General features: G+C 32.3%; 1 protein-coding gene across 4 annotated transcripts in view; it reads left to right on the forward strand.

Moving 5' to 3' along the window:
* Window positions 1-19,475, forward strand: part of SOS1 (SOS Ras/Rac guanine nucleotide exchange factor 1) — a 125,829-nt gene that overhangs the window by 47,062 nt on the left and 59,292 nt on the right. For all 4 annotated transcript variants that reach the window (XM_039887360.1, XM_039887362.1, XM_039887364.1 and 1 more), the window contains exons 3-6: window positions 9,375-9,506; window positions 11,371-11,535; window positions 13,072-13,281; window positions 16,725-16,868. In XM_039887360.1, the coding sequence (XP_039743294.1) occupies window positions 9,375-9,506; window positions 11,371-11,535; window positions 13,072-13,281; window positions 16,725-16,868 (651 nt within the window). The remainder of the gene's footprint in view (window positions 1-9,374; window positions 9,507-11,370; window positions 11,536-13,071; window positions 13,282-16,724; window positions 16,869-19,475) is intronic.

Genomic DNA, 19,475 nt, shown 5'->3' on the forward strand with positions numbered 1-19,475 from the left:
AGGGACATTAATAATATAGGCTTTGGGGCTTAGTGTCGCAGAAGCAGAAGCATCTAAATTGAGTCCTGCAGGAGTCAAAAGTTTGAGAGAAAAGAAAGGTTTGAAGTACTGACCATAGAAAATGGGAGATAAAGCTAGAAAAATAAAAGTTGTTCTATAGCAGTGATGAAGGATTATTTATTTGACTTTAATGACCTTGAATATATAGGTACAAGTCTTTGGTTTTCTGCGACATTTCTTTTGCAGTACTCAAGTGGGAATAAAAAGGATAGTTGAGTTGAATGGTATTTCACCATGGATATATAATAGAAGAACAGTAGAGCAAAGGAATTATGTAAATTGTTACTAGCAGTATGTTACAGCCCTTTCAGGACACAACACACATAGAATATAATAACGATTTTTATGGCACACAGGTAACTGGAGAGGACGTATCTCTATCTACACCAGGCCCTGCTCTGTTTCCCTGAGGGCTGAGAGATTGATATATAGACATATCCAATGAGAAACTCCGAAAAGAACATAAAAAAATCTAAATTGGATAAGGAAAAAAGTGAAATAGCTGATATTTAAGTATTTGCTATAACATCATGCACTTGTCTAAACAATTTTATGTTTTATATTTCATTTAAAAGTTTTTAATAACCCCACGAAGAAGATGGTGCTCTTTTTTTCCCTTACTAGAATGTAAACCCCAGGGATTTTTTTTTTTTTCTTGTTTACTGTCAGATCCCCATCACCTAGAACGGTGTCTGACACTGAGAGGGCACTCAGGAAATAATGTTGAATGAATAAATGTGAAAACTGAAACTCAGAAAGATTAAAGTTGCCCAAAGTCACAGCTAATAAGTAGTGAAGCCAAGACTCTAACCCAGAAAGTCTAAGCTTTTGGGCCACTAAACTTTTCTGCCAGATAGTTGAGAGCAGAGAGATTGAAAAAATATGGAGGTAACAAGGTGTTGGATTTCCCAATAAGGTCAGATAACTGGTAACACTAGAATACCTGGAGAAACAGAATAGATTGGGATCAGAGACAGTTGTTAGAATTTAAGATTTCTGTGGTAACATGGTTATAAAAAGGGTGTGCCATGTGGTAGTGCTGGACTAGAGGTGATGATATAAGAGGTCATGGTATTTTATGTGTCCTTAATGTAGACAGTAAAGTCACACAGGATTATGGCAGGACTTTACATGAGTAGAAAAGAGTAATGTTTCAGAATCAGCTTGCAGAGTGGAAAAAAGGCTAAATCCACCTTCATGTGGGTTTTGGCAGTGGCCTCTAACCTTTTTGGCACCAGGGACCAGTGCTCCTATGAGAATCTAATGCCTGATGATCTGAAGTAGAACTGAGGCAATGATGCTATTACTGGGGAGAGGCTGCAAATACAGATGAAGCTTAGCTTGCAGACCCGCCGCTCACTTCCTGCTGTGCGGCCTGGTTCCTAACAGGCCATGGACCAGTCTTGGCCCATGAGTTGCGGACTCCTGAGCTTTGGGACAAGGGCAGTTCCTGCTCTAGAAGTCTTCAGGGGAGATCTAGATTTCAGTTGAGCAAAGAGATTTGAAGGAACATTCAGTTTCAGAGGTTATGGATGTAGAAAAGATTGTGTAGTATGGAATAATAATTTACTTTGATTACTTAGGTAATTCAAAGTATATTTCATACATTTTTTAATCTTATTTTCCCATTGAATTATAAGGTCAAATATCTTTTATTCATAATTTCCCTTAGACACTAATTACATTGCCCCTCAGAGTAGATCTTGAATAGAACTGGTGCCTGACTCTCATTAATAATTCCATTTGCTCTTTTGGATCCTAGGGTCTCTCACAATGTTTATAAAATGCAGCATCCAACTCTGTCTACCATATTAGAATGGAGTTACAGATCTTGTCTTGCTTATCATTCCGAAGTGGGCACATCCCAGTAATTTGCTAGTTTGATAACATTGCATACTTAAATTCAGCTCTTTCTAGATACATTGTGCTATACCTATGTTTACCTGATTTCCTTCTTTTAATTAATATAGAAACTAATTTATAATTTTCCAGTATTGAAGATCATGAATTCTCAAAAATTCCTAATGAGTCTCACAGTCTTCCACTTGTACAGATTTAGTCAATATGTAGGTACTTAATTATTTAAGACTAAATAGTAAAGGCTATTTTGTAATTTGGTAATACTCAAAACTTCTGAGATATCAAGGATATTTATCCTGTGTCCTGTCTTGTTATTTTTAAGCAGTTAACTTGGGTCCTTTAAATAGACGTAGCCATGTAGTATTACAATGAGCTGGCTTTAGGTTGGGAATGAATTTTTGAAAGAGAATATATGACAGTAATAAGACTAGCAGTCGGTTGTGTAATAGGCTTTGTAGTTTCAAAGTATTGTTATATACATTTTTATGTCCTTATAATAACCTTATGGAATAATTATTTTATATATTAGACGATTAATCTCAGAATGGTAGAACAGATTAAAAAAAAAAGGATGGAAACTTGGTTTTTTTTCGATTAGTAGTCAAATACCCTTCTTCCTATACCATTCCTGGAAGGATATTTAGATAAGAATATGAGGATATGGGAATATTTAGATGACTATAATGGTGTTTTAGATTCTTTTATCAGGAAATAATTTTCCATTTTCTTCGTTCATTAGAATGCTTTATTTCTTTAGTACATTTCTTTAATTAAAAAAAAACATTGTGGAGCTTTCTTTTAGAATCATAAGGGCCATGAATTTAGCAAGCCTTTCAAATAAATTTTAGGGTAAGAGAGATTCATCAAAATTAAAACAAATTTTTTTGAGGGCCATATAAAAAATGTACTATAAAAATAAATCATTTTGAGTTAGTAGATTATATGAATTTTTTATTTTTATAAAGAATGTATTTTGAATACTTTCAAGTATAAACATAATTCAAAGTAGCATGGTAATTCTTGCTTAATATTTGGCTCTGAAGGGATTTGTTTTAATGAAAAACGAAAAATGATTTTCAATTGCCCTGTAGTTTTAGGAAAGTAGATACTTCAAAAGTGCTTGAAAACTGATTGATTACATACATATGTAATAAAAAAGTTTTAAGTTGTACTACAGATCATCACAAATTGTAAACTATTATAGTCTAAATGAATGGATTTTGTTTTGTTGATGTAGCCAATATTTACTAATTCATGCCACCAATATCTAAGTATCTACTATCTGTCAAGCCATGTTCCACATGAATAAAGAAGTATATATAAATGCTCTGGGAATGCAGAGGAAGGATATATATTTTTTGGTCCTATCTTTTCAAAATAATTTAAGTTTTAGAAGATGATGTACAAAAATTATTCCAGTCTGATTTGTTCTCCCTTTCATTTTCTATATTTAATCTTAAAAAAAAAAAAAAAGATTAGCAGCAGAAACTAGTAGTATTTTTTGTGTGATATATCCCTAGTAAAGTATATTTTTAAATGTAATTTCTTAGATCTTGTTCTTTCATAATTGTACTTGTCTTTTATTTCTCCCTGGTTGACTAGACTGATTTCCATTTGTAATGTCTTTCCTGTTTCCCTTTCTGGCCTGTGTGTCCTGTATTTAACCAACTTTCATTTCTTAGGACACTGATACATTTTTCATTTAACTCAGGCTTTCGTGGACTCCTTTATCTTAGACTTTTTTTCTTTTTTAAGAAATTATTTTATATTAGTTTCAGGTATGCAGGGCAATGGTTAGAAATTTATATAATTTATGAAGTGATTCCCCCAGTTACTCTGACACCCATCTGGCACTACATACAACAATTAAAATAATATTGACTGTATTCCCTATGCCTACTCTGAATTCCCATGACTGTTTTGTAACAGTCAGTTAACTTCATTCTTCATCCCTTTACCTTTTTTACTCAGCTTTTTCCCCGAGTCATATCCTAAAATTTTAAGTTTGCTTTTCTTTTCCATTCATTTTTTATTTAACTTTTCCTTTGCATCCTAAAGAATCCTTATAATGTCTAATATGTTTTTCATTAACATTTAGACTTTCCAAGTACTTTCTCCATATTTTCTACCTTTTTAGGAAAAAAATGTGCAAACATTCTAAGCCTTTATTACTGTTTTTTTCTTTTTAAATAAATTTATTTTCCACTTACAGTTGATATACAGTATTATATTAGTTTCAGGTGTACAATGTGAGACACTTTTAGATATTTAAAAATACTGTCCCTCAGTGGATTGTATTTCTCTGGGGAAAATGCCCAGAAATCTTCAAAATGTAGTAAACAGAAGTTTATTTAAAAAAAAAAAAAAAAAAACTCCCAGAAGGTGCAACTGACTCTGTTTGCATGCACACTATATAAGTTACAATTCCCCCAGTAATGATATCACTGGCGAACATGGCCCAAAATTTGCCTCAGACCCTAACAAAAATATTTTTCCCCAGCTTTATTAAAATGTAATATACAATTAGTTGCTCATATTTACAATGCATAATTCAATGCATTTTTTCAATTATAGTTGGCATACAATAATAAGTTTCAGTTGCACAGCATAGTGATTAGAGATCTATGTAGCTCACGAAGTGGTCACCCCACTAAATCTAGTACCCTTCTTCCCCCTTACATATTTTTTACAACATTGTTGACTATTTTCTATATGTTATACTTTATATCTCCATGACTGTTTTGTATCTATCTATTTGTACTTCTTAATCCCTTTGCCCTTTTTCACCGTCCCCCCCCAATACTCCCTCCTGTCTAGTAGCCCTCAAAATATTCTCTGTACCTATGAGTTTGTTTCTGTTGTTGTAGTTCTTGTTTATTTTGTTCTTTAGATTCCACATGTACGTGAAATCAGGGTATTTGTCTTTCTCTACCTGACTTACTTAATTCAGTGCAATACCCTCTAGGTCCATCAAGGCAATATCTTTTTCCATCCCCTTCCTTTTAGTCTGTGTGTGTCTTTTAATCTGGAGTGAGTCTCTTTTAAGCAGCATATATAGGGGTCTTGTTTTTTATACATTCTGCTTCCCTATTGTTCAATTGGAGTACTTAAGTCTTTTCCATGTGAAGTACTTGTTGATTAATATGTAGTTATTACCATTCTTTATTCATGTTTTTGATATATGTTTTTTCTTTCTTAAAGAAGTCCCTCCAACAATTCCTATAATACTGGCTTGGTGTTGATGAATTCTTTTAGCTTATTTTTGTCTAGAAATCTCTTTTTCTGTCCTTCGACTCTAAATGATAACTTTGCTGGATAAAGTATTCTTGGTTGTAGATCCTGGGTTTTCAATACTTTGACTGTTTTGTGCCAAGCCCTTCAGTCCTGCAAAGTCTCTTTTGAGAAATCACCTGCCAGTCTTATGAGTACTCCTTTGTAGGTAACTGCTCTCTTTCTCTTGCTGCTTTTAAGATTCTCTCTTTGTATTTAACCTTTAAATTTTAATTATGATGTGTCTTGGTGAGGGCCTCTTTGAATTCATCTTTTTCGGGACTCTTTGAAGTTCCTGGAGTTGTATGTCTATTTCCTTCACCAGGTTAGGGAACTTTTCCATCATTATTTCTTCAAATATATTTTCAACTTTTCATTCTCCCTTTTCAGGTACCCTTATGACATGGATGTTGGTACCCTTAATTTTGTCCCATAGTAAGCCTTTATTACTATTAATAAGACTTCAAAATTACCTGTGGTCTGAATATTTGCACTGAAGTGCATGCATAGGAATTTTCATAGGCCCTAGAATATTTTTATTGGAATTGATCTTCAAGACTGTCTATTTAGACTCCTTTATTATGTAAAGGGAAAGGCAAGATTCTGCTAATAAGAGAGAGAGCTGAATCTCATACCTAGCTTTATATCTCATTTAATTTTTTCAAAGCCACTAGGTGTTAATCAAGATGAAGTTTCTCATTTCAGACAAATGAAATTATTAATATTGAAAGTAGCAGAGTAATAGAATTCTAATTCATGAGTCTTTCATTGTTCACCCCTCCAGCTTCTTACTTTTAAAAATATATAAAATAATTATAAAAAGAAATTTTATTTTGATCTAAAATTATAATTAAATTTACTGCTACAAGGGATAAAGTAATTTAACTTATCCTTTCCACATTCAAGGCACTTTACTTTTCTGACTCTACCAGTCTTTTCTCATATATTCTGACTCTTGGTGTTACCTAAGTATATGGGTAATTTGATTCTAATAATATACTAATAAGTTTAAAACATAATGTTCTTCATCATTGTTTTTTCTCACCTTTCTTTTGTCATTCTTGATTTTCTTTACCCTTCTTTCTTAAAACAATAAACTTGGAATCAGATGGACAAAATTGAAATGGGAAAGGATTACTGTTCTCTTTTCTTTTTCTTCCACCTCAACCCATGTCTACAGTTTGCCTCTGTAATTTCACTAATGATTTCTTTTCAAAGACATGTTAAATATATTTAGAATTGTCGGATTGAGTTTAGCTTCTGTTCTCTTCTGCTGCTTTTCTATCACCACTATATACCATTATGCCCTCGGTCATCACTCATTAGCAAGTCATAAAATCACTTTAGTGTATTTCCCAGCTAACATTTTTTTTTTTTTAATGAATAGAAAATATCAGTGCATTGCATATAATAAGGGCAGGTTTTGTTTTATGAAACTTTGTTCAAGTTTAGTATGTGTGTGATGTGTAAGGATGTTCTATAAAGTATACTGAGGATTTATTATTTCTTACTATGAGTTGAGGTTAAAAAAAAAAAAAAGTTAGCAAGCCAAAGGGCCATACCATTATAAGGTTTGTACCATGATTATACCCATTCAGTTAACCATGAGTTAAAATTGGTATGGGAACTACGGTAAAGTTAGTCCTAAATCTTGTCATTTTTAGATTAGCAAGTCTGTAGTGTTGATTTGAAAAAGGAAAAGAATTTCTGATTTTGATGTTCCTTTCTACTCTTTCACTCCTTCCCCTTTTTCTTTTTTCACCAGCCAAACTCAGCTAATATTTTGGACCTTTGTGTTGTCTTTATTATATGAGGGTATAGTATCCTGGCAAATATTGCTTTTCAACTAGGCATTTGAAAAAGTTTATAATCTCCATTTTTATAATAATTTTTTTAACATACTTCTGATTCCATTAATTAGGATTTAAAATGATCACTTCTCATATTTGGAAGCTGATTTAGCCTTGAACATAGATGAGAAAGTTTATTAAACTCAAATGGTTTAAACTAATTTTAATTTATGGGTTCTTATAAATCAACATGATTTCTTCCTTCCCATCTCCCACCCTATTATCACATAACAATCTCTTTTTTATTTTCCATTTTAATAGCAACTGAAAAAACCTTTTTATTTAGATTTATAATCAGAACTGATGTTTAATTGTATTAATACTGAATAATTCAGAATTTGTGTTAAAATTATATAATAGCGACCTCTACTGGTTATAATTATGGTATCCTGAAAGTGAATTTTAAAAACTTAAGAAGATGAAGAATGAAACTAGATTGTTGTCTATCACCACACACCAAAATTAACTCAAAATAGATTAAGGACCTGAATATAAGACCTGAAACAATAAAATGCATAGAAGAAAACATAGGAACTAAACTCAAGGACCTTGGACTTAAAGAGGATTTTGTGAATTTGACCTCAAAGGCAAGGGAAGTAAAAGCTAAAATAAATGAATGGGACTCCATCAAACTAAAAAGCTTCTGCTCAGCAAAAGAAATCGTCAACCATCCGAATGGGAAAATATATTTGCAAACAATGCCTCTGTTAAGGGCCTTATATCCAAAATATACAAAGAACTCATGTGACTCAATAACAACAAAAACACAAACAATCCAATCAAAAAATGGGCAGAGGACCTATCTGAACAGACATTTCTCCCTAGAGGACATACAAATGGCCAACAAATATTTGAAAAGGTGCTCAGTATCGCTAGCTATTAGTAAATGCAAATCAAAACCACAACGAGATACTATCTCACACCTGTTAGAATAGCTATAATCAGCAAGACAAGTAATAACAAATGTTGGAGAGGATGTAGAGAAAAAGGTACCCTCATACACTGCTGGTGGGACTGCATATTGGTACAGCCACTATGGAAAACAGTATGGAGGTTCCTCAGAAAACTAAAAATTGATCTACCATATGATCCAGCAATCCCTCTACTGGGTATTTACCCCAAAGACTTGAAAACCCATATCCGAAAAGATTTGCACACCGATGTTCATAGCAGCATTATTCAAAGTGGCCAGGACATGGAAGCAACCTAAGTGTCCTATGATTGATGGTTGGCTAAAGAAGCTGTGATACATATATACAGTGGAATATTACTCAGCCATAAGAAGAGAAGAAATACTGCCATTTGCGACAACATGGATGGACCTCGAGATGATCATGCTAAGCGAAATAAGCCAGACAGAAGAAATTGCAAATCACATGATATCACTTACATGTGCGATATAAACCTAAAAGCAACAAATGAACAGGACAAATAGAGACTCAGGGATGTGGACAATGGACTAGTGATTACCTGAGGGTAGGGGATGGGGGAGGGAGGGGAGAGGTAGACAGGGTAAAGGGGGTCAAATATGGGGGGAAGGGTAGGATGAAGTAGGTAAAGGGGATCAAATATATTGTAGCTGAAGGAAATTAGACTTTGGGTGGTAATCACACAATAGAATATATAGATGTCAAATTATAATGTACACCTGAAAATTATATAATTGTATGAACCAATGTTACCCCAATAAACATAATTTAAAAAAAAAACTTGAGGATGAAAGTACTTTTTGTTTGAAGTGAATGACATTAGTTTTTTAAAGTAGGAAAATTCAGCTTTTATATTAACATGAGTTCTTTCACTTTCAGTGGACATTCTAACTGAATAAATTCAGGAAATTAAAATGAAGTGTTTTGTTAAAAATTGATTTATGGATTCAAACTAATGATGAGCTAGTGTATTGAAACTGCTGTTACCAATGTTAACCTTTGATTTCCTTGAGCTTGTAATTGATATTGAAAGTAAGAATAAAGGAATGAGAATTGGATTTAGATATTTACGCCTTGAGCTTAGTCTTGTTTCTTGAATTTTAATATAAGTAATGTTTAAAATAGCTTCTACTCGTTCTTGTCATTAGCTTTGTCACAGTCAAGTTGAAATTCAAAATGTAATTTCCCCCCTAGACAATACAAGGACTATATAGTTTCTTAATTGCCTAATTAGGAAACTAATGCATCAACAGTTATAATTTTCTCTTAAGTATGTTTGTAGTATAAGTTTTATCATATGTGAAAAGCCTACTTTTGATATTCTTTGATTTTTAAAAGTAAATTGTAAGTGAAGAGCACTATTTAATATATTTGTTGCTTAGCTGTTATTTTCCTATTTTTCAAGGAACGAGTTCAAAAAAGTTTTCCTCATCCAATTGATAAGTGGGCAATAGCTGATGCCCAATCGGCTATTGAAAAGAGGAAACGAAGAAATCCTTTATCTCTCCCAGTAGAAAAAATTCATCCTTTATTAAAGGTAAAACTGAAATACTGCTTTTTTGCCTTTTAAAAAGAAAATAAAACCCATAGTATTAAAACATTAAGAATTTATTTTATGGATAATAGATTCAACTAAAGATTAAAATTTTCTCATTTAAATTTTTCTAGGAAATCATGATGGGGGAAGGATGGTATGATAATAGGAAAGTGTAAGCTGGGCAACATGATTTAAATAATAGTCAAGCAAATTGGAAGAACTAAGAAAAATTGTAATTGTGGATTTTGTTCATCAAGGTGTTAGTAGGACATCAAAGAGAATTTATAAAACTACTTTCTTGTTGGTTAGACCTGAATGTCCCTATAATCCTTCAGATCTTATTATTTCACATCATTAGACGCTACCTTTGTATAGGGACCATTAGTAGAGACCTTTATGAGACTGCCATAGGGTTATATGGAATTCTTTGGACAAAAATTTCCTAAATATCACCTAAACCATGCAGTCCAACTTGTCATTTAAATCAGTTAGTCGAATTTCTCCAGGACTAATAACTGCTGGAAACTCTAATAATGCTATTTCGATTTTATTTAATGCCATGAACAAACTATTGTTTAACTCTCACATCAAAAATATAGGTATTATAATAATTAAAACCTTAATGATGCTTTTGAACTCAATAATTTTGTGCATACAGTCATACAAGGAAAATACTAATGCTTTCTTACATTATCTCCGAGTTTTATTACTCAGCAAAATTATTATCATCATCCCAGTTTATAGGTGAGATAACTGAGGCAGAAAGTGATTAAGTAACTTTTAGTCCAAGTTCACAGGGCTCGAAGTAATAGTGATAGGAAATCCAGTTCTATTTGATCTGCAAGATTTAAGGCTAAACAATTTGATGATGTTTAAAAGTGTCAAAAGGTTATGTTTTGTACTCAGATTGTTTGAATAGTAATATCTGCCTATATCTTACTAAGTGGTCTGAGGAAATAGGTGTAAGTTATAGAAAATTCTAAACTATTAGTAATTGCATACTTCTTTGTAATTCTTTTTATGATTTTTACTATTCATACATTGAATTATATTCTAAGAGAATTAACAAACTGAGGTATATGCATGCTTTATTAATAATCCTAAATTTTGAGTTTTATCATCTAATTGTGGATATTTCATTTTATTACTACATGCTTGTCACCAACTTATAAATAAACTTCTCATTTCAAAGTTGGGGTTTTTTTCCTCCTCAATTGGATTGTTTAGAAAATAAAATTTGTTTTTGTATAGGAACTGGTCAGCCCCACAAGGCCCATGCTCTCTCTGAAGTCTAATAATAGGACTATATAACATGCTCTTAATAACCACTAGTGTTCAGCAGGATGTAGCATGAATTTTTTCCGTTGAAACAATCCAGATACCAGGAATGAGCCACTGGGGTTTGGGGCGGCCCAGGTTCTTTTGGAAAGAAGGATAGACATATAAGGCTAGTAGATATTCCCATATACCAGTAATATATAACTCTTTCTGCATTAAAAAAAAAAAAAACTCTTTTGTCATAGTAAATTTCAGGTATTCTGAATTAGGTAACAATGAGTATTTCCCTCTGCCCCCAAATTTGGACTTCCCTTTCTAGGTTAAGAGTTATCTCTTTGTTATCTCTGTAGTAACCTGTATTTTGTAAGTATTTTACATGGTCATAGGTAATTTTGCCATACCTTTTCTTAGCTTACATTTTCAAATAGCAATATGTATATTGTTCACAGATGAGCCACTTAAAATTAAATGCTATTGATAATTACAGACCTCAGTAAAAGTTAAGCTAAATTGTATGCATGTTTTTTAACCACTATCAAATTTATAGTATATGAATTTTAAACATGCTTTTCTTTTAATTTTTCAGGAGGTCCTAGGTTATAAAATTGACCACCAGGTTTCTGTTTACATAGTAGCAGTATTAGAATACATTTCTGCAGACATTTTAAAGCTGGTGGGGAATTATGTACGAAATATACGGCATTATGAAATTACAGAACAAGATATTAAAGTGGCAATGTGTGCTGATAAGGTAGGATACTGATCTTGTATATGTTTAGTTCTTAAATTTTTATTTGTAACTTTGGATGCTAACATACTATTCAGACAACAAAATCGTATATTATGTGTTAAGGTATATTTCTAATAATCTAATAGCAAGTACTCAAAATATCACTTTATGGCTTATGGAAGTAGAGTATTATATAGATAGTATTAAGATGTGTTTCAACATGTCATGCAGTTTTTCTTTTACGTTTGCTGAAGTTGGGTTAACAGTAATAATCTCTTAGGATTCAATTTCTTAAAATTTTATTTGTATTGGAAGACTTAGAAGGTCTTTGATTTACTTGAAAACAATTTTTGAAAATACAAAAATACTAACTCTTGAGAGTTTTATTTCAATACCTAGCTTTCTTAAGATACTGCTTTTATGGTTTTACTCTAAGAGTATTTAAGAGCAAACATTTTTGAAAGTTAAGCATATGTGCGACTCATCTCATTTGGTCCTTATAATACTGCCCTACAGTAGATGCTCTTATGGACATTTTATAAAAGGGAAACTGAAGTTTAGAGAGATAAAGAAATTGGTCCAGAAAATTCTAAGAAATCTCAGCCTAGATTTGACTTTCATATCTGAATCTAAAGCTCTCAGTCGTTTCACTGTACTGCCGCAATATTTTCATTTTATAAAAATGACTTTGTAGAAAAGAAAATATTTTCTGGTGAAGCGTTTCATTCCATTTTTTCTCAGTATATTCTTATTGATTTGGAATATTCTTTCTGATTACTGAATCCACTTAATTATGTTTTAGTGTTTATGTTTTTAGAATATGAATGTATAAAAATCACCTAGTCTGATGAAAGATTTCAAATGTCTTCATATTTTTAAATGAATAAGTATTTTGTTTGTAAAATAATTATTTTCCAACGAATCCAAAATATTTGATACTTGTAAATGAATCAGATAAATAAAATATTTTTGAGTACATGCTGTGCTCACACAGGGAGGAGATGCAAGAGAAGTATAAAACAAACTTTCAGATTTGATGAAGGGATACTTGTATACTTTATGGGGCTAATGATATAGAAGTTCACAGAGGAGAAAGATGAGGTTAAGGCAAGAGTAATAATAGTAGACTTCTAGGGGAAAAAAAGGACTTGTTTTGATTAGTCTCCAAAAAGATGTAGGTAAAGAAACCAACTAGAAGGCTATAAGAATTATTCAGATATGAGTGATGAGGCCCTGGAATGGCAAGGGTATGAAATGAGAAAACGAAGTTAGAAATCCAGGATAGGATTCGGGAACAAATTAGAAGTAATAAGTTAACAAGAGAAACAGACAGACATACAGATAGATAGTATTCATAGAGAACTTGGAGGATGTCAGATGTTGGATTCTGTTTTAGAGAAACTGTGGAGGGGCTGTGGCAATATATCCAAGAAGAGATAATTGTGTATTTGCTTTTTGTCATTTAAGAACTGTATTCAAAGAATAACTTAGAGTGCCTAACTTAAAATTTGACTTTACATTCATATTTTATTATACTTTATATCTCTGACTATATAGGTATTGATGGATATGTTTCATCAAGATGTAGAAGATATAAATATATTATCTTTAACTGATGAAGAGCCTTCCACCTCAGGAGAGCAAACTTACTATGATTTGGTAAAATCATTTATGGCAGAAATTCGACAATACATAAGGGAACTAAATTTAATTATAAAAGTTTTTAGAGAGCCTTTTGTCTCCAATTCAAAATTGTTTTCAACTAACGTAAGTATCATTGTGTACGTGTATGTCATTGCATGGGTTGCTCATTTTACATAACCAATGAAATATGAATTTGTATACTTCATAATTGCTAGTTTGTCCATTTTTTTAAGTTGTGAGATTTAATTCATAATAACTGTGATCACAAAGTTGCTACAACCATTTCAGTAAATTAAACATCAGCAATTAAAAGACGAAATCTAAACTAGACTGATTTTAGATGTGCAAATGAATTCATAGAATCTTTCATGTCCTCCAAAGAATAAAGCTTATTGTTTAAGTGGAAGATTCTTTTAAATTTAACTCATTTTAGTCATTCAGCTAGCACTCATCAGTGCTGCCTACATTATTAGGTGTCATATTTAGCAATGGGATTGAAAGATGAATAAGAAACAAATCCTTCCCTCATGTTTAAAGTCAAGAAAGAGATGTAAACTTAAGTTAAATTACGGTAATTACCGTAATAGAAGTATAACAACAGTATTTTGAGGAGCACAAAAGAAGGAGCTAATAACATTAAAAATTAGAAAGGGATTACTTATCTTACAGTATTAATCAAACCAACTTCATAGGGTTCTGGGGAAATGCCAAGTGAGAACATTTGAGATCATCGATAGTTGCTTTCTAGTAATTTCTAGAACTGTAGCCACATAGCCATGGGTGGCTGTTGGAGAATCAGTGCTCACTACAGAGACTGAGATTGGGGCTCAAGTTATGGGAATGAGTGAACATTGAAAAATAAAAGAGTAGATTATGAGTTGTACAAATCTATAAATATATAGTAAAAATCATTGAATTGTTCATTTTAAATGGATTAATTGCTTGGTATATAAATGATATTTTAATAAAATTGTTTAAAAAAATTAAGGAGTAAAGGAAAGGCAAAGATTTCTTAGGACACAAAAATCAAGAATCATAAAATTAAAAATTAATGAATTGGACTTCATTTCAATGAAAAGCTTTTACTCCTCAAAAAAATTGTCAGAAAAATAAAAAGGTAAGCTATAGATTGGTAGAATCTATTTTAAAATACACATGTCTAACAAAGGATTGTATCCAGAATATATAAAGAACTTTTATAATTCAGTAGTTTAAAAAACAGCCTGATAATTTAAAGTGAGTAACATATTTAAACATTTTATAAAAGAAGATATACCAGTGAGCACATCAAAAAAGATGCTCAACATCAGTAGTCATTAGGTAAATGCAAATTAAGACCACAATGAGATACTACTATGCACTCATTAGAAAGGCTAAAATTAAAAAGACTGACAGTACCAAACGTTGAAAAGAATGTGAAGAAACTGCTTGGGGGAATATAAAATTCCCACATTGCTTGTGAGAATGTAATCTAGTGTAAAAACTTAGGAAAAGAGTTTGGCAGGTTTTTATCTCTTAAACATAAACTAGCCTAGCAGTTCCACTCCTTGGTTTTTCCCAAGAAGAAATGAAAACATGTCCATACAAAACTTGTTCATGGATGTTCATAACATCTTTATTTGTGATAGCCCCAAACTAGAAACAACCCAAATATCCATCAACAGGTGAATGAATATACAAATAGTGGTATGTCCATACAATGGAATACTATTCGGCATTAAAAAGGAATGAAGTAGTTATGTATCCAACAATAAGGATGCCATCTCCAAAACATGAGCAAAAAAACAAGACACAAAAGATTATATATAATTCTATTTGTTTAGTATTCTAGAAAAGACAATTCTAGTTTATAACGATGGAAAGGAGATCATTCGTTTCCTGGGCAGTAGTGATGATTAAAGGGGATGAGCCCCAAGGAAACTTCTTATGGTAATGAAAGTGTTTTGTATCTTGATTATGATCATAGTTATAAGAGGGAATAACTATATAAAATCTCATTAAAAAGTACATTTAAAATATGTGTATCTTATTGGATATGAATCATATGTCAAAGTTGATTTGACAAAAAGGTACAGTCACTACTAGAGATAATCAAATCAAAAACAGTAATTGGATAAATGCAAATTAGTATTTGTTCTTCAGTTATCTCACTACTTTTCTAAAAGTTAAGATGGACAATATTTAGTGTTATACGAGTTTAGCAAAACTTGCTTCCATACACTACTGATGGAAGGGTAAACCAGTGAACAAAAATATTTATCCAGGAATCTAATCTACAGAAAACCTTATAGATGTTACAAAGTGTTGTATTGGGTATTCTTGTATGCATATCTATTCATGATAAAAGTAAGATAATAGAAGAGTAGAATGAGTAAAGGAAGTAAAAGGGGACTATATGGATTCATATGGATTCTTTGCCGTTACTAGTAGAACAAACAAGAGCTTGGCATGCCACAAAAATTTCTGGGTTAGAGAAGAGCTGAGGGAAATAGGAAGAATGAATGAAGCACTTCTGCTGCATACCAAATATGGTGGTTGTCTTGAAGAAAAGCACTGTATGATTGAGTTGCAAACTGAACTAGCAACTTTTTTCATGAAACACAACTTTTACCTGAAAGAATGATTGACAAACTATGATTATTCAGAAACTACCTTTAAGAACTACCATTTGTTGAATTTTAGTTTAATATCTTAAAATGATATTTACTCCATTCATAAAAAATATCCACAGTAGGCAAAGTAGAAGGTAGATTAGTGGTTGCCAGTGACTGGAAGAAGAGAAGAGTGCATAGTGCTACTTATGGATGCAGGCTTTCTTTTTGGGGTGATGAAGATGTTCTAGAATTTGATAGTGGTAATGATAGAACAGCTCTGCAAATATATAAAAACCATTGAATGGTACCCTTTAAAAGGGTGAATTTTAAGATATACGACTTTATATCTCAGTAAACTACAAAAAAAAGAAAAGGATATCCACAATTATTTGAATAGACTAGTAAAATACTCATTCCTTTTCCAACTAATCTGTGCAAAGCTAGATTTTCTTCATATGCTTTAACTAGAATAATGTACCACAACAGATTGAATGTAGAAATATAAATGAAAATCCAGCTATCTTCTATTAAGCTAGGTGTTAGATATTTGCAAAAACATATGAAACAATGCCATTCTTCTCAATAAAGTTTTTAAGAAAAATACAGTTGCTTTTCTTAAAAGTGTTTTTTGTTATTTTTAAATAAATGTTTTAACATTTTCTTGATTTTAATTTCTAATATAGTAAATATTGGTAGTTTATAAACAAAAGCCCTTTGGAGTCTTCAGTCATTTTTAAGAGTATGAATGAGTCCTGAGACCAAAAAGTTTGAGCACCACTTACATAGAGAAATGTATTTGCAAATAGTACATTATTACAAAAGAAATTTTTGAATTATCTTTTACTTATATTTATAGTATTTCTTATTGTATTTGCCCTGTTTAATTTTATGATTATAAAATGACTTATCCGCTCAAAATTTGTTTTCTTATTATATAACCTAACTGAATTAATGTGTTTCTCTCCCCAACAGGATGTAGAAAATATATTTAGTCGTATAGTAGATATACATGAACTTAGTGTAAAGTTACTGGGCCATATAGAAGATACTGTAGAAATGACTGATGAAGGCAGTCCCCATCCATTAGTAGGAAGCTGCTTTGAAGACTTAGCAGAGGTAAGTACTTAAGTTACGTACCCAAATAAATATGCACAAAAGCCCTATATTTGCATTATAGTTGGAATCTTAATTCTTGTTTCTAGCTGAAGTCATAGATATTAACTGCTGCCTACTCAGCTTTATTGCCCCTTTCTCAGAGGGTGCTGGCAACATTTGTTTCTGTTATCTTACAAAGCACAGAAAAAGTAGTTTTTCATCCATTATAAAAAAACAGGGAAGGAAGAAGTAGATGAGGTAAAAGGGGTCAAATATGTGGTGAAAGAAAGAAATTAACTATGGGTGGTGAACATACAGTGCAAAATATACATAACTTACTGTTGAAAATAAAATGTTCTTGGAAAAAAATTAAAAATTAAAAAATAAAACATCGCATAGAAGGGAGTCATTTACAACTGATACTCATTTGTCTAAACATTGGAAGGCTAAGAAAAGTAGATGCATACCCTGTCAATGAAGAGGCCATAGAACTTGGATATGAGGTCAAACTACTTGTATACTAATCTAAACTCTGCTACTTATTAGTTTTATGTGACCGAGGCAATTCATTTCATATCTCTAAATCTCTGTATCTATATTTGTAAAATAACGACAATAGGATTCAGGATTTTTGTGAAAATAAAATAACCTACCTGAAATACTTAGATAACCAACTTTCACACAGTAAGTTACCTAATATATGTTAACTGTACATTATTATCATGAGGGTACAAAAATGGTTGCCCTCTCCTTGGATATTTAAAATGCTAAAATATATGAGCTAGTCCTTATAAGTTAATATTGATAATCATTCTGAGATTTCTAGTTCTTCTTTGTTTCACTGTAAAATCTACTATATCTTTTGTTATAACACAGGGTCAAATTTATAAAACATAAAGCTTTAAGACTTTCAGTCAAAATAGTATGGTAAGTTTAAACTTCACTACAGCCTTCCCCCCATCTTGCTTCAAATGCATAAAAGTCAATAAAGCATTTTTTAAAAAAGGAATATACATAACTAGACTCAAAAACAAGATCAGAAACGGAATAGACATTCAAGGTAGTGAGCTCTGGTAGTTGGGCCTTTAGCTCTTAATGACAATGAGGACTAAGTGCGCTCCATGAAAGTGAGTAAGACTTCTTGCACCAAGACCCAAATTGTAATAGGATGCTGGGGAAACCTGCCAACCTGCTGCCTATAAGGATTTATAGAAAATTGTTGCCTTGAGGTAGGGAGACAAAAACATTACCTTATAACATATATAGCTTAAAACTTAACTGAGTATCCCACAATATTAAGCCAATATGATCACAGAGCCTGAGACAGAAAAGTAATTTTAAGAGCAGCTTCTGGTCTAGAAGAGCGATCATAAAAGATGGGAGAGAAAAAAAGGAAACTAAAAATTAAGAGCCTCCCCCTAAGAAACCTATCCTGTAAATTCTAAAATGCAAGACAAATTCTGATGCTCAGAATTACATCTAACAAAATCAACAATTACAAAATTAATTCATTCCAGATGAAATTAATTTTGTACAATAGATTAAAAGTTTCAAAGAAGTTTAGGATGCTCAAAGAAGTAAATGAAGGAATATGATCCATTTATAAAAGAAAACATTGTGAAACAAAACTGGTGGGAAGGAAACAAGAACAAGTAGGTATCAGAAGATTGGGGAATTAAACATATAGACATTATAATAAAAACTCATTATGTAATAGAACATTTTCCAGACTTAGTTCAAGGATAAAATTAGTGACTTGAAAGATAGAATTCAGGAATTCACTGAGACTATGACACAGAGAGACTAAGATAAAATATGAAAGACCAGTTAAGAGTAATAAAGGCTACATTGAAAGGCTTCAATATACCTCTAGTAGGAGTTTCAAAGAATGATGGAGGAGCAATACTTGAAGAGATAAAAATTGAGAATTTTTCAGAAACGAAGATACAGTTTCCCATATCAAAAATTAATTTCAGGGGATGGCTCCATAGTGTAGTGGTTAGCATGTCTGCTTTACACGCAGAAGATCCTGGGTTCGCGCCCCAGGTGGAGCCACGGACCATACCCCAGGTGTGCCAGGCCCCCGAGTGCGCTGGGGGTGCTAGGCCCTGGATGCGCCAGGCCGCGGGTACGCCAGGCCCCGGGTGCACCCCACGAGCATGTGGGAGGGGACACCCCACCTTCAGAGATCCAGTTCTTAAGGGGAAATGGCAATATCCATAGGTCAGGGATGGAATTTGGGGATGGAAGGGGGTGGAATTAAAGAAGGGAAAAGAATTAATTCCAAATATTGGACAGGGTACATAAAAATAAACCCATAGCCAGATACTGTAGTAAAACTAGAGAACATGTTAAAAGTTGTGAAGAGAAAAGAGAAACTACTGTTAGAATGACAGGAGACTTCTCTTTAACAATAGAGGCTGGTAGTCAGTTTAGTGATATCTTCAAAGTAATGAGGGAAGATTGTATTTTCTGCCCTACTAAACTTTTATTCTAGAGTGAGAACAAAGATTAAAATAATAAAGCTTGCAGAAGCAAACACAAGAAATTTTCATGACTTTGGAATAGACAAAGATTGCTTAAACAGGACACAAGAACAGTAACTATAAAAGATTGATAAACTGGACT

The sequence above is a fragment of the Pteropus medius genome, unplaced genomic scaffold, assembly GCF_902729225.1.
Source record: "Pteropus medius unplaced genomic scaffold, Ma_sr-lr_union100, whole genome shotgun sequence".
NCBI lineage: Eukaryota > Metazoa > Chordata > Mammalia > Chiroptera > Pteropodidae > Pteropus > Pteropus medius.